The sequence below is a fragment of the Atractosteus spatula genome, chromosome 2, assembly GCF_055471065.1.
Source record: "Atractosteus spatula isolate fAtrSpa1 chromosome 2, fAtrSpa1.hap1, whole genome shotgun sequence".
NCBI lineage: Eukaryota > Metazoa > Chordata > Actinopteri > Semionotiformes > Lepisosteidae > Atractosteus > Atractosteus spatula.
This window is the reverse complement of record NC_142707.1, coordinates 66,367,768-66,395,020: the sequence shown is the minus strand read 5'-3', so window position 1 is coordinate 66,395,020 and position 27,253 is coordinate 66,367,768. Positions and strand designations below refer to the sequence as shown.

At 44.1% G+C, this 27,253-nt stretch overlaps 2 protein-coding genes across 6 annotated transcripts in view; one reads left to right on the top strand and one right to left on the bottom strand.

Moving 5' to 3' along the window:
• tfb1m (transcription factor B1, mitochondrial) overlaps positions 1 to 27,253 on the bottom strand; it is a 29,636-nt gene extending 2,383 nt beyond the window's left edge. For 4 of the 5 annotated variants that reach the window (XR_016088326.1, XM_088909436.1, XM_088909437.1 and 1 more), the window contains exons 1-6: positions 27,230 to 27,253; positions 26,166 to 26,309; positions 25,469 to 25,620; positions 23,565 to 23,673; positions 22,719 to 22,870; positions 21,650 to 21,769 (exon numbers count right to left, since the gene is read on the bottom strand). Coding sequence is in view for 4 of the 5 variants with exons in the window: in XM_088909436.1 (XP_088765562.1) it covers positions 21,650 to 21,769; positions 22,719 to 22,870; positions 23,565 to 23,673; positions 25,469 to 25,620; positions 26,166 to 26,298 (666 nt within the window). In the remaining variant the exon portion in view is untranslated. The remainder of the gene's footprint in view (positions 1 to 21,649; positions 21,770 to 22,718; positions 22,871 to 23,564; positions 23,674 to 25,468; positions 25,621 to 26,165; positions 26,310 to 27,229) is intronic. The other variant, XM_088909438.1, reaches the window with a different exon arrangement.
• LOC148840090 (claudin-20-like) lies at positions 6,395 to 9,229 on the top strand. The gene has a single exon (XM_088909440.1). It carries the CDS (start codon positions 7,367 to 7,369, stop codon positions 8,048 to 8,050), a length of 684 nt encoding a protein of 227 aa, XP_088765566.1. The 5' UTR covers positions 6,395 to 7,366; the 3' UTR covers positions 8,051 to 9,229.

Sequence of the window (27,253 nt, the reverse complement as noted above, 5' to 3'; positions counted from 1 at the left end):
AATATTTATGCTGATTATTTCAAAAGACTTTAAAGCAGAGGTAAACAAGATAGCTTTTGCAATTAGGTCTCACCTTGCAGTTTTTTTAACCCAAGAATTAAAATGAAGCAGTGAGCTCATTGTACTGACATAAAGTGGAGGTTCTTCTTAAGAGTAGTTTTTCAATGTTATCATACCTTGTAAACTTAATAACAAAAGAAATTAAAATCATTACTTAGGCTGGCCTAGGAACATACTAAGTCACTATTTTTTTTCCCAAAATATGAGTACTAAAGACGATGTAATGAACGTTCTGTTGCAATTATCTTCCTCACTCAGTAACAGGAAAGCTATTACTTAGAAACATGAAATGCAAATTCTTCATTTCTTCCGTTTTTAACATTAAGATTGTAAAATGCTTTTTGAAGTTCCAAATTACCTTATTACAATTTCAGACTAAGCAACTGAACATCACACAGTTACATTATATTTATGTATATGCTCTAAGTAAAACATATTAAAAAGGGAAAAACTGTGTCTACTGGAGACTTCCAATTATTAAAAAAGAGGTAATAGCCTTACATGAATAAATCTTTAAAAAGGGAAAAGCACAAACATAACCCTTAATGATTTCCAGGTGAAATCTGTTTTCTAAACTACTTTGTGGAAAAACTATTTATTAAAACCCCATAAAAATTCTTTGGCTATCTGGCTTTTTAAATATCCAATTTGTATTTTTTTAACAAATTACCTCAATTTATTATAACATGTATGTTATTTTTATTTTATGTCTTCATAAAATTCTAACATCAGTTACATTTCTCAAATATTAGTGTGATTTGGTCTGAAATGGTCTAAAAACAACACGGAAAAAAATATTTATATTATATATTTATATATATTTTTATATGTATATTTATATTATGTACAGCAATAAAACCTAGGGTTGTATTATATTATTTTTGAACTCATTCATACAAGTAGTAGTAGACTAGTGCTTACCTTAGAGCTTACAAGCTGTCAGAAATAAGAGCCTGTCTTTCTGTTACACCCCTGGCCTTTTAAAAAGATATTCAAAGTTTCTTTATTTACATGTGGCCTCTGCCTTGTGTTTAAATAGCAATCCTCCAGGGTAGAGAGTGGTATTCTGTTCTCAAACCTGGGAAAATGCCTTTCAAATAAAATATTAAAAATATCATGCGGGAACAGGTACGAAATTGTACGTATTCCGTCAAAGAGGGGAAAAAGACAATCATCATAAAATCACCTGTCACTGGGAGGACTTGTTGATAGTCTGCCCACCATGATAATCTTTGGTTATCCATAAGGTCTTTGCAACCACTCTCTGTAAGAACAGAAAAAAAATGCAAACTGCTCACGTTAGGCCCGGCCCTGCAAAAAGTCTCAGAACAGGTGGGTCATACCACTAGGCACCACAAATATTTTACGAGAAGTTGTCTGAATTGCACTTAATCAATTAATTCATTCCACTAGTTTTGGATTGTTTTCTATAATAGGTCTGCTTAATTTAGTTTCACATAACATATTCCAAAATGTGTTCAATGCGTCATCAAAGTGTTTTGTTCAAATACAGCCTCTTAAGAGTTATTTGCAAAAAAGTGTTCAATATTTCTAGTGGGTGAACAAGAGTTGGGACAGAAATCCACTGGTATTTATAGTGTTCGATAGGAACGACTTAATGAAAAATATGCTGATGGAAAGCCCACGAATCCAATTGAACAAAACTGCCAGGTCCTGTTTACATGAATGCTATCAACTAACCTGACAATCTGCAATGATTATGAGGATCAGTAAGATCCCTCTCAACAATGGTCTAAGGCAGATGGTTCACGCTGGATACAGCAAGAGCCTTGGACAAAATCCCAGGGTCCCCCCGTCTGCACCCTAAACCAAAGCGGGGTGTCAGCTGAGCCAGGAGAAACTGGAAAGCAGCCGAGAGTGATGGCATCATTCAGAGGGACGTCTAAAACCTTGAGAGGAATGGAAGGAGGTGGCCAACTCTTCAATACCGTGCACAGGACAGGCTTCCTGGCAAGGCAGTGGCCTTCCATGGGCTCAGAAAACCACCAGGCGAACTGGGCAGCTACTGACCCCCCTCTCTCTCTCTCTCTCTCGGCTATGCCAGCAAACGTACGGAGCTGCTCGCACATTCGCATACTTTAGCACCATCATTGTCACTGGGCAACCAAGAGAGGAGAACTGAACTGCGACGAGCAGGTCCTGCCTCTCACAACCCACCAGAATCGGGACCGGGCTCGAGAAGAACAGAAGACCAGCCTGGCTCCCATGACATGGTCCGGTGACGCATCCTTCCCACCTGGCCCTCCAACCCTGTCAAGTGGGGAAGCGGAGTCTGCATCACCTACATGATGCTTCCGCCTCGCCAGCCGCTGGAGGGTGTGCAGCCTCGAGGCTATACCAGCGATATCCCGGATGCATCTTCACACTAGTCTGTCTGGGCTGACAGCACTTCTCTCTCTGTCCGAATGCACCTGCTGACTTCGGACAACATTGTAAACTGCAAAGGAACAAGTAATAGGTTTATAACATGCTGAAAAGAGAAGAAGGAAAACACAATGGTTCGGCTGGGGAGCCTTCTTCGGGTGTCCACAACCAAAATGTGTTTTCTCTCTTCTCTTTTCAGCATTGCATAAACCTATTACTTGTTCCTTTGCAGCCTACGCATGCTGACGCAGCTCCCCACCTGAACTACATTATAAACTGCTGGCCAAGATGGAAATCAACTTGTGTTCACCTGAACACGGCCCCGAACCAGCCTTGAAACCGCATGTCTAATTGCCCACTGATATTATAGTGATGTGACAAAAAGTACACCCTCTTAAGATTGTTTTACAAATTAAGACATATTTGACCTTCATGTAGTCCTTACAAAGCCCTAACAGTAGAAAAGCCTAACCTCATGTGACAGATAACACACACAAATTTTATCTTGTCATTATTTATTAAGCAATAAAATCAGCCAACATTCAGTAGCCTTGTGTGAAAAAGTAAGTGCATTCAGTAACGTGTGGTACCTCCTTTAGCAGCAATGACTTGAAGGAAACGTTTCCTGTGAGAGTTTATCAGTCTCTCACATCGCCTGGGAGAAGTTCTGGCCCACTCCTCCTTACAAAACTGCTTCAGCACGGTGATGTTTGAGGGTGTTTATGCACATCTATTTAGGTCTCTCTTTAGGTCTCACCTCAGCATCTCAATGGGGTTGAGGTCTGGACTTTGATTTGACCATTCCAAAAACCTGATTCTTGAGGAACATCTTCAAGACAAAATGTACCATATGGTGCACTTGGTCACCTAAAATAGCTTTGAATTCCTTGGCTGTAATTCTACCATGTAGAGTAATAATTCACCACCATGTTTAATAGTTGGGAACAGGCAATGTGGATTGAAAACTTCCTTCAGATTTCTCCAAACATATAAACCATTCATGATGTAGCAAAAGAGCAAAAGACCACTCACCAGAACAGTACTTTCTTCCACTGCTCAGAAGTCCAGGTTTTGTACTCACTACAACAGGTTATATGGTGTTGCGCATTGGTTTTGGGTATAAGCCACTTCGGACTGGCAGCCCTACCATAACTTTTAGCTTTGTGAAGTTCGCGATGTACAAATGTACACCTGCAATTTGGGCAACAACTCTGTTAGATCTCTCATATTGCTCAGAAACTCCCAAATAAAAAGTGATGATTTCAAAATGCCTTTTATAGCAGAAACATATTGATGATTGGCATTGGAATGAATATGAATCACTGGTAAAATCTGTTTCATTTGCAGTTTAGATACTTCAAAATATGAATCCTTATTTGTTGTTTTGCCCATCCCCTGTATATATAATGACCATATCATACTAGGAACAAGAATAAAAATGGACACAGGTGACTAGTGAAAGTGGAAAATTTCTTTCCCCATATATGACTGAAGCATCTTCTCACCCCTTGTGCAACATCCAACAGCAGATTCTATGTGGGATATTCACAGTTCTTTCGTCCTGATTAGCACTGTGGAAAATGAAAATAACACTTACTGAAGCTAACAAACATTGTCTTCTGCTGGGATCTACAGACGTAGGGAGTTACTGGGGTTAAAAATAATTATTTAGGGCAAGGTCTCTGACGAATATTAATTGATCAGGTTCTTCTACCAAATTGTAAAAAGCAGTGATCTACTTTAAATACATGTAATATGGGGAAAATGTTTAGAAGAAAAAAAAATACTCTGGGAAAAAATAGCGATGGCAGAGCTTGGTTTCATCCCCTCGTCTCTCCTTCTCGAGCTGACTTGGTAAACTCAGAAAGCCAGACTATATTTACCTCCTATAAACAGAACCGTTTTCGCCGCTTCCTTAAACAAGTGAATGAAGAGCCATATTCCAAATATGAAAACGCTGCAAACCTACATGCATTGAGGTGGAATACATCAAACTATAACAATACCTTCAAAGGACGACCCGCATTAATTCACCTTTTGAAAGAGGCACTTTAAAAAAAAAAAAAGAGTAGGCAGTTACCAATAAAGAACAGCATCTCTTGCTGGAGGTAGCAACGCCTCATATCTCGCACTTCCCACGCTCTGCAAGCTGCCCGCGGCACGGATACGAGCCCAACGCACAAGCGAAATCCTACATCATCGAGCCGTGCTCTGAAGGGGAAGACGCAGAAAACAGGGCTACAAGTTTCGGATCTGTCCCATCTTCCTCAGGGACATTTAAGGCCGGGGCGAGCACCAGTGACAAGTGGTGGTGTTTCTCCGGGTGAGCTAAAGAGAAACCCTCCGTGCTGTTGTTTCCATCAGATATATAAAAGCCCTACATCTCCTCTCCATGATCACAAGCAAATCCCTTCACAGCTGATGTCGAGCGCCAGATTACAGCAACATCCCCAGAATTAAGCCAACAATACCTCTAACCCGCCAGCATAACGACAAAGGAACAATCTGCTGTAAGCGGCTCTGGCGTGTTTTTTTTTAGAAAGTCTGTTGTAGCACCTCTTGTGTTTTCTGAAAACCTTGCTGCTAGATGAATTCCTTCTCTCTCGTTATCAGCCAATACACAAGCTCCTGAAACACAGCGTTGGTAGCAGAAATACCTCCTAACAGAAAGATCACATTTATACACAAGATTGGATTATGAAGGACATGAGGCATTGTGGTGATGGTCTCCTTCAGGTTTTTATGCCTTACCACTAAGGACTGGAAGTGAACATGCAGCACGTTGTTCATCACCTTTTTAGGAGGTATTTTAGGGAGGCATACAGAACTTAATCCCAGGGAAGTGGATTAAGTACAAATGACTATTCAAAAACCTGGAGGAAAAATGTTTGCACAAATAGATAGATTTTAATAAGTATTACATATTGTTTTCTGACTTGCACAAAATTACAACAAACACTAAGATAAAAGTTAAGACCCTAAAACTTTTTGCATTTAAAATAAACAATTCTCTGCTTGTTAAAAGGATGAAAGTGTCAAAATTAAAACTTTCATTTCTGTGAACAAAAAGGTTAGGAATAGAAATTGTTAGCACTCTTAACACTTTCACTGGAAAGCCGGCTGTGGTTCAGTCAGTGTCAATAGGGTGCATTGTTTACCCAAGCCCTAAGAGAAAGGAACAAAACAGTAACGTGTAATAGCATCGTACCTCACCACAAATCCCAGTCTAACACATCTAGGTTCCCTTGGCACCTGATGCATGCAATTTTCCATTTTTCATAACTAAAAGCAGCTTTCAGGAACCACTTGCTGAAGTCGAAACTGCAGCTGTGAACGAACTTCATGTCCCAACCAGAATGTGCCATACAAAGCTCAGAAAAAGCCAACCCGATGCACTGCTGGTGTACCAATTCAAGTCCACACGTACACGCAGCACCCGTGCTGGGCTGCGCGAGGAACACGAGCTGCTGGTTTGCACTCCTCTGGCTCTACTCTTTCACTCACAAAAGGGCCTGGCCCCCTTCCCCCGCTGGAGAAGTGTCGCGCCTGGCAAACGTGGCAAGGGAAGGGTCTGGAAGCAGGGTCTTGAGCCCTGGACGTCCCAGAATGCCCACTCCCTGTAACCAGCACGGCCTGGCCTAAGCAGTGGGATATTCTCATTTCCTGCACCCCCTTAAAGGACCACCCGTGCACATCAAAGGAAAAGACAGATCTTATCCTGCTAAGACCTGAGGCTCCTGAACACCTGCCTGGTAATTAATGAGGAGTCAGAAGACCGCAAACAGAGCCCCAGGAATAGGTGCCTACCCTTCCTTCATACAAGTGTGGCAGCTGAAGAGATTATGGCATTTACAGCACTTTAGTGTTACACAGTCCAGGGGAAAAAAAATGTTTTGCCCATTAAATTTAATCTAAGCATTAAAAAAGCTTATTTTGGTAATATCCTGAGGTACTGTTCTTTTTAATTACCAAGCTGACAGCATGATTTATGTAACAGTTTGTTTAAAACTTAGTATTGTAAGTAATAAATCAAGAAACGGCTTTGCATCACTACCAATTGTTTTCTCTTGCACGTTAAGTTTACGCTTAATTCTTTACAACCTTAGAACAAGAAAATACAGCCTTTTGTGTCAGCCAATAGGCTATAGTGACGTATAGCCCTTTTACAGCACTGAAAAGGAAATAACCCTAATTTAAAAGCACAAAGCGGCCATGTGCAGTACCATAACTGGAATCTATTCTAGCTGTACGGTTGCTAAGGAAATTAGTGACATAAATGATCTGTACTGCTAAATCACCCCCTCATCCTTTTTGTATTTAGAAATCACTGCAGATAACCTGACCCATGGGACTCTACACCAGTCAAGAGGTAAGAATTTGAACATTTTCTTCTTCGAAGATGTAAACTGTTCAGATAATGCCAAGATGAATAAAATACACTTTTATAAAATACACTCTTTTTCATACTTTGTTGAAAAACAGCCAGAGAAAATCTCTGTCCCACGTCAAAGTTTGCACAGGATTGTATTGAGAGAGCCCAGTTTTATTCACTGCACCTTTAAGCAGAAATTTTACCAGGAACCCGTTTATCCTAAGGAGTACCAGTTCTATTCAGCCTGAACGCAGGGAAGATGCAGACAAACCAAGAAAGCACGCACACACAAAATTCTCTACTCCCTTTTTTCAATACCGGCGCAGCGGAGTGTCTCTGAGCCGCGCCGTCTTCAATCTTTGCCGGCGAAAAGGTTTTTTTTTTCTCTTTATTTCAACTCGCACAATTCTCATTCCCCGGGTCGCGCAGCCCGCCGGAGCCTAGGCTGAGGAGCTATCGGCTGCTGTCATCAGCGGAGAGAGAGAGAGAGAGAGAGAGAGAGAGAGAGAGGGGAGCCGGCCGGCCGACGCAAGGTGAGGGCGCAGGAGGATGGCGTCCGCGGGCATGCAGGTCTTTGCCTTCATCCTGGCGCTGCTGGGACTCTTCGGGGCTACTGTGTCCACCCTGCTGCCCAACTGGAAGGTGAGCGCGGACATGGGCTCCAACATCATCACGGCCATTTCCCAGATGCAGGGGCTGTGGATGGACTGCACCTGGTACAGCACGGGCATGTTCAGCTGCACGCTCAAGTACTCGGTGCTGTCCCTGCCCGCCTACCTGCAGACGGCCCGCACCGCCATGGTGCTGTCCTGCGTCCTGGCGGCTCTGGGGATCTGCCTGTCCTCCCTGGGGCTGAAGTGCACGCGCTGGGGGGGCGGCAGGCAAGCCAAGGGGCACACGGCCATCGCCGGGGGGGCGTGCCTCCTCCTGGCGGGACTCCTGTGCCTGGTCCCCGCCTCCTGGTTCACCAACGAGGTCATCGCCAGCTTCCGCGACTCCGCCGTGCCGGAGAGTAACAAGTTCGAGCCCGGGGGAGCCGTCTACGTCTCTTTCGTGTCCGCGGGGTTCCTCTTCGTCGGGGGGTCCGTCTTCTGCACGTCCTGCGCCGGGAAGCAGCAGGGACCTCGGATCTCTTCTCCGAACAAGCCGCAGCAGCAGCAGCACCAGCAGTGCTGTTCAGTCTCACAACCTCTAGATAATAAGGCTGGCTACAGCCTGCAGGACTATGTGTGATTTCCAGCGCGAGGCAGCTGGTAGCTGGAGCTGCCTGCACTGGATCGGCGAGGCAAGAAGAATGTGGGAGGAGGGCAATTACCTGCAGTTTTTTCCTCTTTTTTTTTTTACACCAGAAGCACAAGCGTCTTAGGTATTCCCCGGAGCAGCGCCGAGGAACAATCGGATTCCGAATACAGAGCGAACAGGCAAGCGCGCGAATGGAAACGCACTGCAGAGCAGACAAACTCTAAATATTACATGCGAGTGCTGGTAATGAATATTAAGTTAAGGGTTTATTAGAAATTGATAAGCCCTCTCTCTAGCAAGAATGTATTTCTCACATAGGTTCTGAACTTAGAAGCAATTATTTAGCCGATAACTACCATTTAGCGATGCATTATTTCAGTAAACAGGCAATATGTGTAAAAAAAAATGCAATATGCACCATTCATAGCCAGCTTGGAATGTTTACCATCTGCAAGAAATTACTTCTTTATATGACAGGATGCTTATTATTCTACCTAAGCATGCCATCCACAGCACTTGAAAAACGCAGCAGAATGACTGATTTCAGACAAGCATGAGCTTGGAAAACCCGTGTCTAAAAAACTTGCAGTCAATTATCCAGATGAAACTCTTGGGCGGATGGGGGGGGGGGGGAGAATATTCAGGATCGGCACGGTGGATGCGAAAAAGGGAAAAAAAAATCCACCTTTTTTAACTTGAACAGTCGAGCGAAACGTCTCTTACTGACACAACAAAGCTGGGCAATTATGTCCCCCTGCCTCACATGAATCCAAACAAAACCAGGCTCTCTCTCCGAGGGCGGGCGCGCTGCTCATTTATTCCACGCACATCCGCGCGTGCATTTCACTCGTGGCTTTTCACTGCCATGGTTACAGAATTCTTTGCCCAGACATCTATATTGTGGGCCGTCGCCCCCGCTCCGCCCCCCATCAAGAGCTAACATCTGCCACCTTCACACACACGGCTGAGCGGCCCCGCGGCTGGAAACAATAGCCTCTCGACAGGACGGCGGACGCCAGGCTGGCCGCGGCCGGTCGGCGGCCCCCCGCCTGTGGAAATCAAGAGGCTTCGCAGAAGCCAGACGTGCGGACTCCGTGAGGAAAGTCAAACAACTCGTTTTCCTCCTCACAGCCTTCCTTCAGCTGGTTTTACTTATTCGGCAAAAAAAAAACTAAACGTGCTGCTGCTGATCTGCAAGATGTCTCCTACGAAAACAGGTTTTAAAAAAAAAAATTAAGAGAAGGAGTGAGATTAAAAAATGTGTCACTTTTAGAAAATGAAAATCTGCGATGAAAGCATTCATACAACACCCATTCTGACACGGTTACTTAGGGAATTTGTTTATACTTAGCAAGCGGATGATCTAATGGAAATGTCACCTAGTATATTTGCGCAGACCTCGGGAGTTCTGTAATGGAATGACATTTCTCTGCAGGAAATGGTATGGAAATCTTCCATTTGTGTCGGAGATATTATAGTATTAGAACTGTATTTAATTCCACGCTGGAAAAAAAAAAAGAGACACAAGGTTCCGGCTGTGGAGCCTTCTTCAGGTGCACCTCAAGAAGGCTCCACAGCCAAAACGTTGCGTCTCTTTTCTTTCCAGCGCGGAATAAACCTTCACCTGTTCCTTTGCAGCCGACGCATGCTGACGCAGCTCCCTATCTGTATATAATACAACTATTTACATCGGTTTAATGCTACACTGGCCTGAAGCAGCCTACCACTACCACATTCCCCTTCATTCGTTTTTCTACCTGCTTCGACCGCTTCAGGGTCACAGGGGAGCCGGAGCCTATCCTGGCAAGCAATAAGCACAAGGTGGGGTCCACCCTGAAGCCCACAGCAGGGCACACACACCAGGCACAGTCTTCACAGAAGCCAATTAGCCTACCAGCATGTCTTTGGCCTGTGGGTGGAAATCAGGGCACCTGGAGGACACCCACATGAACACAAAGAGATCCTCTAAACTCCACACAGTTAGCGCCCCAGGAATTGAACCCAGGGCTCAAGGACTACAATGCTAGCCACTGAGCTATCATCCACCCCCAAAACACACTCCCAACGTTCACAAAACAACGTTCAACACCTTAGAAGGATATTCTTTGCGTCTGAACAGAAAAGAAAACCTCGCTAGCAAGAATAAAGGACCGTATTAAAAAAAAAAGGTGCCAACAAGACTACATACCATCTGTTTTATCCAACACATCAGCGACGATATAAATCCCGGGAGGTCGGAGGCACAGTGAAAAGCAAGGGTACCACACCTTCGGAGGCAAGGACAGGGCCTGCTTAGGAAGCGCAAGATTGAATTTTAATATCCGTGCTGGTCATCGCGTACAAAACCGCTGCAGTTCTGCTAATGGCGATGGTCCACAAACCAGACCAGGAGACAGATATTGATTTCGCGTATTTTAAATGATTTACTTGAAACACAACAAAGCTATGGGATTGGTCGTTTTGGTAGAACCATTATGTACGGGATCTGGAATGTGAACCAATAGCAGAAGCCAAAAGAGCACATACATAGACTCATATTGTGAACAGCACAATGGAACTGACAGCTTTTGTGTGCATGTATGTATTAGCTGTTGAGCGTATGACAATCCATAAGACAGCAATAACGTTGACAAAGAGCAAGAATGTAATTACAGAACGAATTCTGTAACAGTCCTGTCCTACTACCAAACATGTTTTGCAGCATTAAATTGTCATTACACTGCTTATTCAACTGTACAACTTCCCAAGCTCCACAGAAATGTAATTTATGACTATACTGAATTCACTTGCCCTGCAGTCTAAGCCAGAAAAGAAAGTGTTACCGAACTAAAGGCAGGAAGGCGTGAAGGATCCCATGAATATATTAACGAAGTGCCAATCTTTTAATCCATCTCCTGGAGAAAGCAAAGATAAATGATCCCGAGTTAAATATGTGCTTAGGTTGGTCTCAGGGGTTGTACAATGTCTGATTCTTTATTTTTTCCATTTCGATACACTGTGCAAAGCACATTTATTACGTTAGCACAGGTTCACAGTGTTTTCATGTTTTGTCAAGGGGAACTGCATTTAAGAGGCATTTTTTACAAAGAAACATTTTCCTATCTTCTTTAAAAGAAGACCAGTGATTTTCACCTTTAACAAGGTATCATAAATGGACATATTTGTAAGTGAATAAAAGAATGCAAAAAAGTAGGACTGGCTAAGTTCTCCTCATAACACTTGATCATTTTGCGCACAGCATAATTTTGTCAATTTTCTTTGAAAACATCTTTGAAAAGGGGAAAAATGAAAGTAAGCAGTTAAGAACCCGCTTAACAATTTGCAACATTTCAGCACAAAATGTCACTCCTTCATTTCAACCAGCGAATACTGCTGATGACTAGACCTGTGAAAAGGGTTGATGAATTATAATTATTACAGAGCCCTGTTGCGTTAAAATGTGCATCCCCCAGAGACATTAATGTAGTTCTCGTTTTCAGAGATGCTTAGTTACGGGTAGCTTTCAGTGTGTACGCTGGCATAAGATGCTGCATGATGCTTAAGGCAGAGCTGCTTGATGCTGTTGTGTTAGTGTGTGCTGGACTTTGTGCTTGGTCTTGTGTCCCACACACACACTACTTTTGCATCAAAGGTGTTTGCTTTTATGCTGCGGGTATCTGTAATATCAGCTAAAGTCTAATTCCTGTCAATCTTTTATCAAAGGATTGCATCATTAATGCTTTTTTTTTCCGCTGTGTAGACAGGTATATTTTCCTAATAAATTATTTTGCGGAACAGCATGTGGCTTTAAATTCCTGTCCAAGCTTACTGATTTATATTCCAAGAATACACTGATCTCCTGCCAACAAAAACAACAAAACAAGAAATGCGTTTTATAGAAGCTCATTATTCTCTGCAATTAGATGTTTGCAGCATTTAGTTCTCTGGCAAAATCTGAGTCCAGTTCATTTGTTCCAGCAAGGCTAACCCGCTTGTTCTCTTAGGTGGTCCTTTACCGTACTGAAGCAATGTAAATGAACAGCATTTAGATGGTGCTTTCAACCAAAAGGACCCCCAAAACGCTTTACATACAGGGGCTGACCTACGTCATCCTCCGCCAAAATACAGCCCTTACCTGGGTGACACAGCAGCTCAGGTAAATAAGTGAGACACTGTGTCACCAAGAGATTTAAGAGGAATTTTATGAGAGGGGACTTCAGGTAGGCTAGATTGGGAAAGCCCAGGGTAACAGAGGAGATGCACTTAGCGGGACACTGGGGCAAACACGCCTGTTCTGCTGAACAGATCTTCAATGACCAAGCCATCGGGACATCAGTATGATGTCTCATTCAAAGGAAGACACTCCCTACAGTGCGGTGTCCCTGGTGTCAAGGACAAGAATAAGCAAACTAGTGCACTTTTAAGAGCGAAACAGATCACATCATCAACGCGCACTTTTTGTATATTAACAATAAAGCAAGCTTTATGTACAAGTTTCATATTCAAATCCTTACGTATGCTGCAGTCTCCTCTTTTCTGTAATGTGTCTTATGCAAATGATTCTCTTTACCAATATAAAATTTAATATGCATGCTGACGCAGCTACCCACCTAAAATTTATGAACACACTTTTTGAGATCTGGCCTCCTCTGAGTATTAAGGCAATTTAATAGGAAAATAATAACAATTAATTATTAAGAGGTATGTGCCACCAGCAGAAGGCTCAACAGCTGAAACAGAAACATGTTTCTTCTTTCTACTTTTCATTGTGGAATTAACCTCTAACTTGTTCCGTTTTTATAAGTTCATTTCAAGCAACTCTAAGCATTGCACAAAGGTGCACACAGAAAAAAGCACTGATCCAATAAAACCAACAGTAAAACTCATTTACACATTAGAATGCTGTGAAAAGATTGCCCTTTTACTATGTTTTATGTAAGAATTAGGCGGAGTGATTATTGGATTTGTATGCTAGAGAAACACATGCACTGGTCTTCATGCAAAAAGGCTCTATTGCCCATTGTAGAGAGCCTGGTCTTCAACACAGGATGAAAGCCTAACCCACTAGACCTTGGGTTCACCTCAAAAGACCTGATCTGTTGGGGTCTCTAAGACCTGATTTGTTCGGTGATAAAATCTCTCCAGTTAAAATCAGGTTGCTGATCTAAGCAGCTCTGGCTTGGCCAGTAGGTAGTGCTGAACTTGTGAGCAGGAAAACAAAGCCCACTCTAAACTTCACAGCGGGGGCACACTGCGAGATTTACAAGTCTGGCTGAAAAAAAAAGGCGAAATCAAAGGGAGACAAATTCCTGAACCTTTTACTGTGTTTAGGTCATTAGGGTTTATGATTCCAAGTCTGAAATCCTAAAAGTGTCGATCATGATTTAGAAGACAATCTTCCCCTTACACAACAGGCCCTAATTAGAAAAATAACACTGTGTTCCAGGTCTGACTCTCGTGGTGTATGTATGCCTCTCTAACACAGTTCAGTGTTGGGGCTTCTCAGGATGTTACAATCCAGGATACCATTTTCCCATTCAAGCCCTACAGGTTTTAACAGAAATAAAAACCCACTATATATGTCCACTAGCACACGTTCTTCAACAAAAAATAAGCAACTCAATCACGTCTATATATTTAAAACGTGAGGAAGGCTAGACACAAGATGAGGCCATCTGGCCTAACCTAAGCTGAGGATCTCAGCCATTTCTTGAAGGAAACCAGGGTATCGACTTCAAACATTGACTCAGTAGTTTGTTTCACACTCCCTCCACCCTTCAGGTAAAGCAACGCCTCCTGTTCCCAGTTTTGAATGCATTTCCCCATAACTCCCACTTGAGTCCTCTGGTCTATGACCCACTGTAGAGTCTGAAGTCCATAGGACTGACCTGGGTTTGTCATTATGGATGCGTGAATCAAGTCCCCACTAATTCACTTTGTAGGCCGTTTTTAACGACGTGAGTACGTGTGGAAAACCCAGAAGAAGCTACAGTAAGGCAACAGCTGGCCCATGTATCCCAGAGCCAATATGTCAAGGTGAAATCTGTCTTTTCGGCTCTCTACACAAACCATCCAATCGGTCTAATTTGTAGTGCGGGATGTTCATTCACATGTGAGTAGCTCATTCACACACGCCTCTCCAGATGTACATATTATTTCAGAGCAAACTTTAAAGCACGCTTTCTAAGGGGGTCCCTTTCATAATGACTGAAGCTGTTGTCATTACAAAAGTCATCATTCTTTAAACTGTCCAACTACTGTAGCTCCTGTTCCCCAAAACAAGAACTTCTGAATTAATTAGCGAACAATTATCGGTCACTGTTAACAGGAGCGATTAAATAGGAAAATGAAAACTACTGAGAGAATCAGCATTACACAAAGAATGAAAAGATACTACACAGTACACTGAAGATCAAAGCATTTCCTTGTGGGCAAATTTTCACATTGCTGCACCTTCGTGTATTTAATCCACATTCTCCTCTGCTTTCTTTTCAATGGCTGCACCTTTGAAATCGCTGCGATTGCTGTCATGTCTAATCACAGCTGTTAGCTTAGATGCACGAGGAGCTTGGATGTAAACTCAGGCTTCGCGGGACCGAACGCCTGCGTGTGGGATTAATCTGCTGTGGCAAAAGACACAGAAAAGCTCTTTCTCATCTTTGCAAGCCCAGTCAGTTTGTAGGCACTGCAATAAACCAATAAGTGTTAAAAAAAGGACTCTTCCTCAAGGAAAAAATGAAATAGTATTGTCAAAAAGCTAACACGAATTCATGTGACTATCAGACTAGTAAAGCACACTTGTTAAGGATGCAGGGATAAAGCCATTCAAAATGCACTTAAATCTGGAAAATATTTTTTAAAACAGTGGAAGATTTTTCATTCATAATGCACATTGCACTCTATCAAAAGCAGTATTTCATATAATTTTGTAGGTTTTCATCCACCCATCCTTTAGCAGAAACCAACTTAAAATTGGTATCTATTCTGGAAGCACAGGGTGCATGACGGGACTACACTCTGGACAAGCTGCCAGTCCACTGCAGGGCACAAGCAGCGACACTTGAGAGACATCAGCTAGTCTAAGCAGCAGGTTTCTGGCCGGTAGGACGAAAACAGAGCACCTGGAGAAAGCTCCTGCAGGCACAGAGAGAACATGCGGACTCCACACAGACAGCACCCCTAACCAAATGTCAAACCCAAGACCGAAAAAACTGAGGCTGCAGCACAAACTGCCAGGCCACTGTATCACACTCCTTCTTGAGTAATATTGAAATATCATCCAATATTCCACTTGCCAGCAGCCATATCACCCCGCCACAACTGGCAACCCCCTGAAGTTCAGCAGGTGTGAGCCTGGCCACTACCAGGATGGGAGGCCTCCTGGGAAAAACTAAGGTTGCTGCAGGTTGCCAGCAGGGGGCGCTCACCCTGAGGTCCATGTGGGTCCTAATGCCCCAGTATAGTGACAGGGACACTATACTGTAAAAAGGCGCTGTCCTTCAGATAAGACATAAAACTGAGGTCCTGACTCTCTGTGGTCATTAAAAATCTCAGGGCGTTTCTCGAAAAGACTAGGGGTTTTACCCCAGCGTCCTGGCCAAATTTCTCATTGGTCTTTGTCCACCAGTCATGACCTCCTAATAATCCCCCCATCCATGAACTGGCTTCATCACTCTGCTCTCCTCCCCACTGAGAGCTGGTGTGTGGGGAGTGTACTGGTGCACTATGGCTGCCATCGCATCATCCAGGTGGGGATGCACACTGGTGGTGGTGGAGGGGATCCCCATTAGCAGTAAAGCTCTTTGAGTGGAGTGTCCAGAAAAGTGCTCTATAAGTGTAAGCAATTATTATTATCACTTACTATATACAGTGCTGTCTTTAAAGAAAATCACTGCACCATTTAGATGGACCAGATATGAACCCCAGTTTTTGTCTTACAGTCTGGTTTAGAATAACCTTGATATATCACTAGAAACCTCTCTGCAGTTCCTCTCTGCTGCAGAAACAATAACCCAGTCTTGTCAAGTCAGCAGTAGCTATCTGTAGCAGGTAGGAAAAAAATCCCAAAATATCAAATCCTGACAGCTCAGAAGAAAATCTTGAGTCCGACTTTATAATTTACCCACATACAGCTGCTTATTATTATTTCTGGGTTTTAGAAAACCTGAAGGCGTGACTTCAGAAAACAGCAGTACAGGACTGGATTTCTCTCCTTTTCCTGCAGAGGCAGCTGCAGAGAAGGGACAAGGGCTGTCAGTGATCTGAGAGGGAGTGAAACCTGAACTGTTTGTCATAAAAAAGTCTGGGGAATAATGTATCACAAACATTATCACAACATTTACAGAGAGGCGAAATAGAGAATACCCCATTGCCTACCTACCATAACCCTAACCCTGCCCAGCTCCACTATCTAATAATAATTGCTTACACTTACAGTATATGGCACTTTTCTGGACACTCCACTCAAAGCGCTTTACAGGTAATGGGGATCCCCTCCACCACCACGTGTGCAGCCCCACCTGGATGATGCGATGGCAGCCAAAGTGCATCAGTACTCTCACCACACATCAGTGGGGAGGAGAACAGATTGGTGAAGCCAATGAAGAGATGGGGATTATTAGGAGGCCATGATTGGTAAAGGCCAATGTGAAATTTGGCCAGGACGAACTTCCGGGGTAACACCCCTATTCTTTTTGAGAAACGCCCTGGGATTTTTAATAAACACAGAAAGTCAGGACCTCGGTTTTACATCTCATTCAAAGGATGGTGCCTTTTTAACAGTATAGTGTCCCCGTCACTATACTGGGGCATTAGGACCCACACAGACCCTGGCCCCACTAACACCTCTTCCAGCAGCAAGCTTAGTTTTCCCAGGAGGTCTCCCATCCAGGACCTGGCCAGGCTCACACCTGCTGAGCTTCAGTGAGCTGCCAGATGTGAGTTGTAGGGTGATATAGCCACAACCCCAAATGTTTTGATATTATTTTCAGCACAACTGTGTTTTACATCCTACTGAAATTAAAAGGTCTTTCACAGGAATGTTTCAAGGATATTGAGGTAAGTACTGTAAAAAGACCAATAGCATCATTATACTTCTGAAAAAGGCTAAAACCTAGCTTTCAGATGTTGCACGTAATCTAAAGAAATCCAAAGGTGGCATTTGAAAATTCCTGCTGGTCCATACTGTAGTTTTCCAGAGATAACACTTAGCAAATGCACGGAACAGAATCTCAGGAGCGTAAATTACATTGACTTGCACTATAAAAAGAAAGAAAACCAGGTAAATTAACTACAGTGCAAACACATTCTGAAAATTAACTATCAATGGAAACACATGCATAGTTCACTCATAGCCTTAGGGGCAAATGAAACCCATGATTTAGCACATCTGACAGGACAGCTAATCACTGCAGACAGAAGACTCCAAGGGCAATCAGTGTTACTTGTGGTGACATAATGAATTACATGAAAGGAATAACTGGAAATGAAAAGCAATGCGTGCTAGTATGTGCAAGGCATTCAAAAGCCTCCAAGGCGTTCACAAAGTCAACCCTAAAAAACTTCAGGATCAACAGTGAAACATAACCAAAGGACTCACATGGAAACTCAAGGCAAGCACATTTTAAACTAGAACAGGAGGCATTACTTTACACAAAGGGTTGTGGGAGTCTGTAGAAGTCTACCCAGACATGCCGTCAAAACCGATACCCTGCTTATTTCACTAAGTTACTAAAAACCCAACAAGCTAGATAGGCTGCATACAAACTTTTTATGTTGTGGGTTTGGATAAACAAGAGACAAATACATTCAGATTGGATGAACTGTAAATGCCCTTTGCATGCCACAAACCATAATAGATTTGTCCAGCAGACATCGGTCATCTAATTTTCTGTGCGGAAGTGTTACTTTGCTGACTTCTAAACGCCTTCATTTCCGAAAGTAGCAGAAAACCATTTTTGCCCCCACTCCTAACTTCTAGGAACTGTTGCGCTTGGGGAAAACGTATCTTATCTCCCTTCCCTCTCTCTCAATAAAATACCACATCTGTCCTCTCCCCTCCCCTAACTCAGACTAAAGACACTTCAGGACAATGCAACTGCCTGTTTCGATTCGGTAATGTTTAGCAGATCTGTGAAGCCAAAACTGTACTTTAGCTGTACCTTCATGTGCTACTGTCTGTACTGTATTGCGTCCAATTTAATTCTGACAATTGTTCTTTGCTTCATGGTTTGCTAACAGGTTGGAAATAAGTTGAGCAGGAATTGAAGAACCAGTAATTGAAGCATTTTTAAAGTCAAGATGCAGAAGGGCCTACGCAGACCAAATGACAAAGTGGTCAGGTGACGCAGCTGATAGATGGGCCGGTTCCACGTTGAGAAACAGGTGCATCAGCAAGACGAGGAGTTCATGCAGCTAAAGGAACTGTCTGCTGGAGGAGGCCAGCGGGAAGGGGAACGCAGACGACGGGCAGCCCCGCCTGTAGAGTTTCCGTGCTCAGGCTCTTTCCAGTGCTGTCCAGTCACATAACGCCCTCCCCCTCCTCCTCCCTGCACTCCTGACAGGAGCTGACAGAGCGGCGGATTCCTGTGGGTGACGGGCGTGCGGGAATTCAGCTGGCACCTCCGCTCCCTTGACAAGAGCGCGCTTCTTTTTCCGGCTGAAAGGACGCAGAGACACGTCGGCGAAAACCGCCAACACCTCCTACCCCACCAGACAAGTCTCCGCGACTCCCAAGCGCTCACGGCCGTGACCTCGCAGCTCCTGCCCGGGTTCCCAGTTCGATTATGGCCTGGTCACCTTCTGTGGGGAGTCTGTATGAACTCCCTGAGGCCATGCCGGCTTTGTCCGGGTGCTCCTAGTTTCCTACCACAGTCCCACCAAGACCAGCTGTCTGGGTTAACCGCTGCTTTCACCCACCTTGCGCAGGCCTGTGGGCCCCACCCGGGCAGTGCACACTGGGAACTGGTATTTGACCAAGCGGCTCCTGACAGTGCATGGACGGATATCGGAGTTGCCTTTTATTTCTTGTGATCCTCCACCCATCCGTCCATTTTCTAACCACTCCTTCCAACTCAGGGTCGCGGGGGAGTCGGTGGATGGGACGCCAGCCCACCACAGGGCACACACACGCACACACGCCCATCACAGAGCCCGAGGTTGAGTAAGCAAGCACACCCCTGTTCACGGGCTGCTGAATCCTTAATGCCCCACACTCACCCCAGCTCTTTCCACAGATGATCACCAGGGCTGCAGGCTAGCAAGCAGGACGGACACAGCTCTACTGCCACACCAGGCCTTTTGTGTTAGAGGGGAACTGCAGTCCCAGCTTCTTAGACCGGTTATGACGTCTCGGGAACAAATGAAATTAATTGGCAGTATTGCACAATTTCATAAATTCTGAATTGAGCACAGAATGGTGAACTTCGTAAAGTAATGTAAATCGCCCGTGTTGTCACAAACCCCTGGTCCCACCACAGACTCGCCCAGCTTGCCGCTCAACCAGTTACAATTGAACATTTACCTGTGGCCCAATCAATTCTCTCACTACTGACTTAGTGAAATGACAAAGGCAGATGACTGTTATCCTGGTAGATGACTGTTATCCTGATGACTGTTATCCTGTTATCAGGAATAATTAATCAAAATGACACCAAAAAACATGTCATCTATCTGCAAAACCATGCATTTGTCCATAGAGTGAAAAAAGTTTCTTTTGGTGCTCAGTACATATGAGCAACTGCAAACACCTATCTATGGACATACTTTTAGTTCGGCACTGGAGCAAAATTAACTGAATGAGGCAGCTCTTGTACGTGCAAACCATATCATGCTATTGTAATTTGTACCATTCACTTCCAGTGGTCTTTCAAAGCAAATAATATAATTCCATACAGGTGCATGAAGAATATGCTGCAAAATTATACTAATTATATCTTTTTTAAAGCGTTGACAACATCAATTGGTTTCTCTGAGGAACCTTTGCTAATGAATGAAAATAAAAATTATAATTACCGCCTTATAATTACCTTATAATTAGGTAATTAGGCTTATAATTGCCGCCTCCTTTATTCAAATTACTGGTATAAACACAATGGGACCAGAGTTTTTTAACATAACCAGTGAAGTATTATTTGTGTCAAAATTGTATTGCCATAAGTGGTTTTTTTCCCGTATATGGTCCTATAAACCATGAACATAACCCATGTATAGGGAGGTAGCGAGCTACAACCGAAGAATATTTTTTGGGGGAAAATAACAATTAGGTAAGTTTTAGTCAAGTCAATTTTAATCCACTTTATCATAATCAATACAGTAGTTATAAGACTGTCTGCAAAAGACTCAAATTAACACTGAAAAGTCTTTTGCAGAGCTAAAAGGTGTTGCAATTCGAAGTACACCTTCATACTTGCCACCTTCTGGCAAAACTGCCTTTTACAACTTTAGCTAGGGCCAACGTTTTACCCTGGATTGCATGAGAATGTTCTCCTTTGCTATAGATCAGCTCCTCAAATCACAAACGCCCAGACTCTTTACTGGCCTTGGAGACCTGAAATTATTTGAGACCTCTGTTCTTAGAACTGTCAGGCTGGGACGTTGAAGCCCAGAGAAATCGGGCTTTTGAAAGTATGAAGAGAACTGAAAAATCATTCTTAAGACTGTGATTACTCCGCAGTTCACCCACTTTCCTGAAAGCCACAGAATGTACTTAAAATTCACACTGAATGCCGTGCCAATATCACAGTCTTTGGATGTCTAATGACCTCTTTCCAGCAGCACTCCTAATGGACTTGAAACAGGAAGCTGTCCACGGACGCAGGGTTGCTGCATCAGGTGGAGCTGCTCCTCTTCCCAAGATTTGTTTCCAAGTTGATGTTCATGCTCCAGACTCATCAGCGAGTCAGCTCATGCCGACCACCGGCCGGAACAAGCCTTCTCATGCCGCCTGAAAGAGGGGCAAAGTCGGATCGAGGGATGAGGTGTGCAGAACCTGCAGCTCAGTTTAGCTTTTCTGCTGCGAGAGCTCAAGCCATGATCCCTGAACATCCATCCCTTTAACATGTGGCATTTGAAAAGCCTCCGCCAGATGGGTACTCCGAAAATTCAGCACACAGAATTGAGAGCAGAGTCCCGTCAAGGGCCGCTGGGTCTCATCCACACCTATTCACCTCTTGTTTGGTGGCGGGCGACGAGACACGGGCTTTAAAATGGACACCTGAGTCCGAGACCGAATCAAGAACGGGCAATTGAGCGGAGAAGGAAGGCAATTCCACTGTGAAATGGAAACAATTGTGAAATCCCTGCTTCTGCACGCCCCCCCACCCCAAAAAAACAAACATTTTGAGCTCAAACCGTGATAACCAAAAAGCTAAAGATTGACTTACCCCTCTGTGTAAGTAATATAAAGTAAAACAACGTGGTCTCTACAGCCTTAATCTAAATTCAAGAAGCCATGTTTCCTAAGCGGCGCGCCACACCCTCATACTCTCCGGAGGCTCTTTTTATCGCTGCCAGCCTCGCCGGCTGTGAAGCAGCCTCACCGCGGACCAGAGGAGGGCAGGGGGGTAGAGGCTTTCAGAAACGTGCCAGAGGCTGATGGGAGAGGGATCTTACTTGAGGTTTGGGGACAAAGGCGCGGCCAGGAATCGTGAAGCAGCTCTTGACGCTGCACAGGGACTGAGCCATGACAGACAGCCGGCTCCTCTGCCTGCTGCCGGTGCTGGCAGTGAGCCTCTGTGTGGAGAGAGAGAGAGAGAGAGAGAGAGAGAGAGAGAACGAGGGCTCAGGGTGCAGCTTACCACCTGCTAACGGAGGGGCAGTGGGGCGGCGCAAGGGTTATTGCCGGGGGCTGTGCAGGGACAGCTACAGCACAGCGCCCTGAACACGTACTGTAGGCTTCTCTGCCTTTATTTCCAATCACATCGATCTTCCATTTCTTGAACACAACTGTACAGTCAGTCAGTCAGTCCTGGCTATTCTATTCACAACACTGAAGGCTTGAAATCAACTATTTGCACAGTCTGTTAAGATTTCCTTGTACTGTATTATGTGCTCCACAAAACCCTCTGCTCTAAAACCCCCAGAGCTTCCCTGTTTTGTATGGAGCAAGCACTAACATTAGGCTCATTGTTCAATAACATTTAGCACTTTTTATTTTATGGTGAAAAAAAGACTTGAATTATGAACTATGTCACTACTAGCCAAGGACATTGAGCCTTTTTTTTTTAGACAAAAAGAACATCTGACCCTTCCATCCACAATCCCATCCAACCATCCATATTCTAATCCCTTTATTCAGTTCAGGGTTGCAGAAGAGCCGGAGGTTATCTCAGCAAGCATCAGGCGCAAGACAGAATACACTGGGAAGCCAGTCCATCACAGGGCACACACAGACACAAACATACACATGCACACACAATAACACCAGGGCAGAGTTTCCTAGAAGCCAACGGATTTACCAGTATGCCCTTGAGCCGAGGGAGGAGACCGGAGCACCCAGAGGAAACCCACACAAACCCAGAGAAAACATGCAAACTCCACACAGACAGAACCCTGGAAACTGAACAGGGCCCCCAACCCTCCCAGGAAATCTCACCCCTGGGTTTAATTTGCAATACTCCATCCCTTCATGAAAAAAAGATCGACGTCACTCGACCACCTCAAAGGAAAAAGAACAACATACCTCTGCAACTTCTTTCTGAAAGGTCAAGGTAAGCCGGGTCCGACCATAGACGAAGGGACCATCCCTGTTGGAAATGTTCTCCAGCCACTTGATGATGAGGGGAGTGGAGACGCTGAACGGCAGGTTCCCAATAATGTGCACATCCGGAGGCTCTGTTCATGCAAGGCCAGAAGAAGGGAAACTTCTCTAGACGCAGCGGTTGCGGACAAGGACAGCTCCAGACAATGGCTGTTGGAACTGCTCATCAGTGGTGCTCAACGTTTCAGATTATGTTGTGCTAGATTACATAACATGCTTTAGCGGCATCATACACTACAATGTACTTACAAACAACTTGAGGTTTTATATTATCTTAAGTGTATATACAAGGAAGCTAGGGTAGCGAGATGAGCCAGCCCTTGAGTTGCAAATTAAACAGAGGTCAATTCCACACTGAAATAATAACAAGAGAAGGCAATGTTTTGGCTGGGTGTCACGCAACTGAAAAACCAGAAACTTCCTTTTCAGCATGGAATCCGCCCCTGTGCATTGACGTCTGTACGAGCACAATGGAAGCTATAACAGGTACAGATATGTGCATTCTGTAACACACCACTGCTAACATACAGTACATCACGTGATCACTTAGTGAACGTTATTGTGCAGTTTGAGCTACTATGCACTCTTCAGTCAGCTGAAGGTGGCTTGAAATTAAGGGGATATACATGGTGTAAAAACAACAAGAGCTGTTTTCTCTAATCAGAATTTCTAAACCAGCTAAAGAGAATGTGTGGTAGCATAGCGTTTTGCCAGGGAAATGTTTAATGTTAAATTACTGAAGTGTTTCTTTTTTTTATTTAGAATTACCATCATCCCATTTTCTAGCCAGTTTTTGGGGAAATCCTCTTTCCATCTTGTAGGTCAGGATGTCCCCATGAACAATTCGCACTTTTCCTGGTGCAGCTTCAGCTAACAGCTGCAGAAACAAAAAAACCCATCAGACACTGAAGGTCTCCACAATCTGCACCGGGCAACGGAAACCTAACAAGAACTAACCTGCGGTAGAAGCAACGTGTCTTCATGCACTTAATTGGAAAAGAAAGGACTCTGAAAATTGCATCTCGTTCTCCATTTCGGTTTCTTGTGTGCCAAGAATCTTTTATTGTACCACTATGCTGCTTGAATACAAATTATAAATCTCGCCCATAGTAGTCTTGGCAAGTAATACTCAAAGCACAGAACAGAGAAGAGGATGAGCAATCAGAAGATAAATGTTATGCAACAGAAAAGTACAGAATGTTGTTGTCAAACAGATGCATTAGCATATCAAACCGCTAAACCTGAATCACCACTCTGCAGATGTGCACTTGAAAACTCCACAATAATTCCAATTTCCATGCCCGGAGCTCACCTGTCCCACTGGGATCCTCACGACGCCTTTTACCTCAGAGGGACTTTTGTCAGCAGGCGTTTCTGCACTAACTTTACCGCTACAAACCAGACGTGTTTTTCTGGCAGGGACGACAGCAGCTAAGGAGACCATTTTAAATCGCTGGATGAGAAAGAGCAATCTTGTTCTCTCTCCTGTCTGGCTGGGCTGTTTCAATAACAGCTTACTTTTAGAAGGGCCCACGGCTGAAGCTGCACTCCCCATATTCTGCCATGATACTATCCTGGGACGCTAGTATCGATGAAGAAGCTCTGTTCATGGCTTAATGGTCAGACTGTAGAAATTGTCAGTGACTACAAGTACTTAGGACTGGTCATAGACAAAAACCTGAGCTAGGACAAATGGGTGTGACACCATTTATAAAAAAGGACAAAAGGGACTCTTTTATCTAAGGAAACAAAGCTTTTTCAAGGTAGACAGAATCATCCTAACACTTTTCTACAAGTCTTTTATTAAAAGTGTCCTAACATACTGTCACACTTGCTGGTTTGGTCTCATCAGTACCACTGATTGTAATAAGCCGAGAAAATAAGTCAAAATAAGTCGTAAATTAATTGGGGGCAAATCAAATCGCCTTAAATGTCCTCTACAAACAGTGAGTGGCAAAGAAAGCAAAGTGCATTATGGATGGCGTCCCCCACCCCTTCCGCTGCGAGTTCACACTTCTCCTGTCTGGGAGACGCCTCTGTGTTCGCAGGTGTGATATTAATAGACACAGCAAATCTTTCAGCCCCACTGCAATATCTCTGTCAAAACAATGTATCGGAACTATCTTCTCCCTCATCTTGCTGCAAAACTGCCGCTGGCTGGCACATTTTGATTGTCACTGTCTTGTTAGGCTGGAAGTGTGCTGTGAAATGAATTTTGCCAAACAGGACAATAAAGCTTGACTTGGAAGTGTTATGCATTTTCTGGTGTGTTGACCTCCGTGGTACCTGGTACTGCACTTAGGGGTGGAGCGGTAGCTCTGTGGCTAAGGATCTGCACCTGTGCCTGGAAGGTTACCGGTTCAAATCCCGCAGCCGGCAGAGGAATCCTACTCCGTTGGGCCCCTGAGCAAGGCCCTTAACCCCAACTGCTCCAGGGGCGCTGTATAATGGCTGACCCTGCGCTCTGACCCCAAGCTTCTCTGTCCTTGTCTATGTGTCTGTGTCTCATGGAGAAAAGCTGGGGTATGCGAAAAGACGAATTCCTAATGCAAGAAATTGTATAGGGTTAATAAAGAAACATTAACTTTATTTTATCATGTTTTTTTTTTTGGTTTCTTGGGGTCTAAAACTGAAAAGAGCCACAGCCGTCCACAACAACAAACAGCGCTTACTTGTAGGCCCGGAATGAAACGAGTGTCCTTCTCGACCACAAGCAGATCTGCAGCCCCAGCACTGAGAATGGAGCGAGTGATCCCTCCGGGGCCGGGGCCGACCTCGCACACGTGAGCATTGCTCAGACTGCCAGCCTGCCGCACAATCTTGTCTGCACAGAGGAAGAACGTGTCACAGCTGACCTCACAGGAACGCTCTCGGACCACGCGATTCGAGACAGAACAAGCCGTCCTGGATCACAGGAGCGGGTCCAGCAGGTGCAAAAGTGCAAACTTCTGCACTAAGCAGAATTAAAGAAGCCACATGTAAATACTAGTAAAAAAAAACATTAATTGTTTAACCTGACAGATGATTAAGCAGACACCACAGACCACACAGGGAGCCATTTTCAGACAAAACAAAAGCAACGTCCTTGGTTTAGTGTCTCATTGAAAAGGATAACATCCTGCATTACAGTATCCCCATAATGGGGCACTGTTTGGAGATTCTGCGCAAGGGAAGGGCGCCACCTAGTGGACCTCCACAGCATTTACAGCAGGATCCTGGTTTACTTGGTCCAGCACTGACTAATCCCGGCCTCACCGAGCTAACGAGAAGTGACGAGATCAGGCTCGGGGCTGGTAGTGGCGCTGCCAAGTCACGGGCAGACCCCCATTAGCGCTCAGTCCGCCATAGCAAACCACGCGGTTGACTTGCCTGCGAGTCTCATATCCAGCAGGAAGTTCTGGGATAGCTGCTTCTCTGCCCTCAGATTGTACAGCCTGATGATCTCCCCGATGGTAGGGAGAGGGGGCAGTCGGAAAACCGCGAGTTTTCTGGACGCGGTCATTGTGTGTGTCCCTGTGAAAAAGAAGGAAAATCTCAAAACCCGTAAAACAAGTGGGAGCCGAGTATTCTGCAAGATTTTTTTTTAAGCAGATACATAAGGATAATGCAGACCGAGATACAAGCACAGCTAAAGTGATTCAGTTTTGGTTACTTTACTAACACTTGAAAAGATAAGCGCATGGAGTCCGAGTTTAATCGGCTGTCTTTTCTCGTCTCGCATCGAAGAAGCCGTCGAACGGTTTGGTTTTAGAGTGAGAAATGTCAAAAAACAAAACAAAATCGACACAAATCTGGAACACGAAATACTGCCCAGCAAGGGGCTGGGACATGAATTCCGCTGTAAGCGATATAAGTCAAAAGTGTCAAAATTAGAGCAATGGAATAAAAAGGGTGAGTTAGTTCTCTTCGAATTGTATTACCGACGTCACAGTCGTCTTCAAAAAATGTTTTACCGAGACTAACTTCACTTCATTCCATTCAATAAAATTAAATAAAACACAATTCGTCAAAGCCTGTTACGAAGCGTCACCTCGTAACTAGCAGAATTTAGAACATAACACACCCCGGTAAATACAAATACAAAAATATTTTTTGGCAAAACCCTTTAACAGTGAGTTTTGGAATAAAGTGGAATAAACACACAACCTACCTACAGTAGGGAAAGGGAATGAAAAAGGCTAAGATTGTCTATGGAAAGCAGACTATCCGAAAAAGTACAGGAGTATCGCATATGACCTACATACAGTATTTACAAGTATAATTTCATTTTCACAATTTTTTTTCTTCCACAAGAATTCGTGTTATCCTCTTTTAAAAAAAATTAAGAAGCAACTTTAATGTACCTATTTCTTTTTTTTTAAATCTCAACCACAAGAAATGTCCTTAGAAACACTTATCTGAAAACATGTTGAAAGCTTACTACACACATGTACCTTAGAAGGTTGATGTTGTTCCTG

What these genes read in the sequence shown, in the direction of transcription:
- LOC148840090 (XM_088909440.1), top strand. Translation starts at nt 7,367, where the DNA reads ATGGCGTCCGCGGGCATGCAGGTCTTTGCCTTCATCCTGGCGCTGCTG.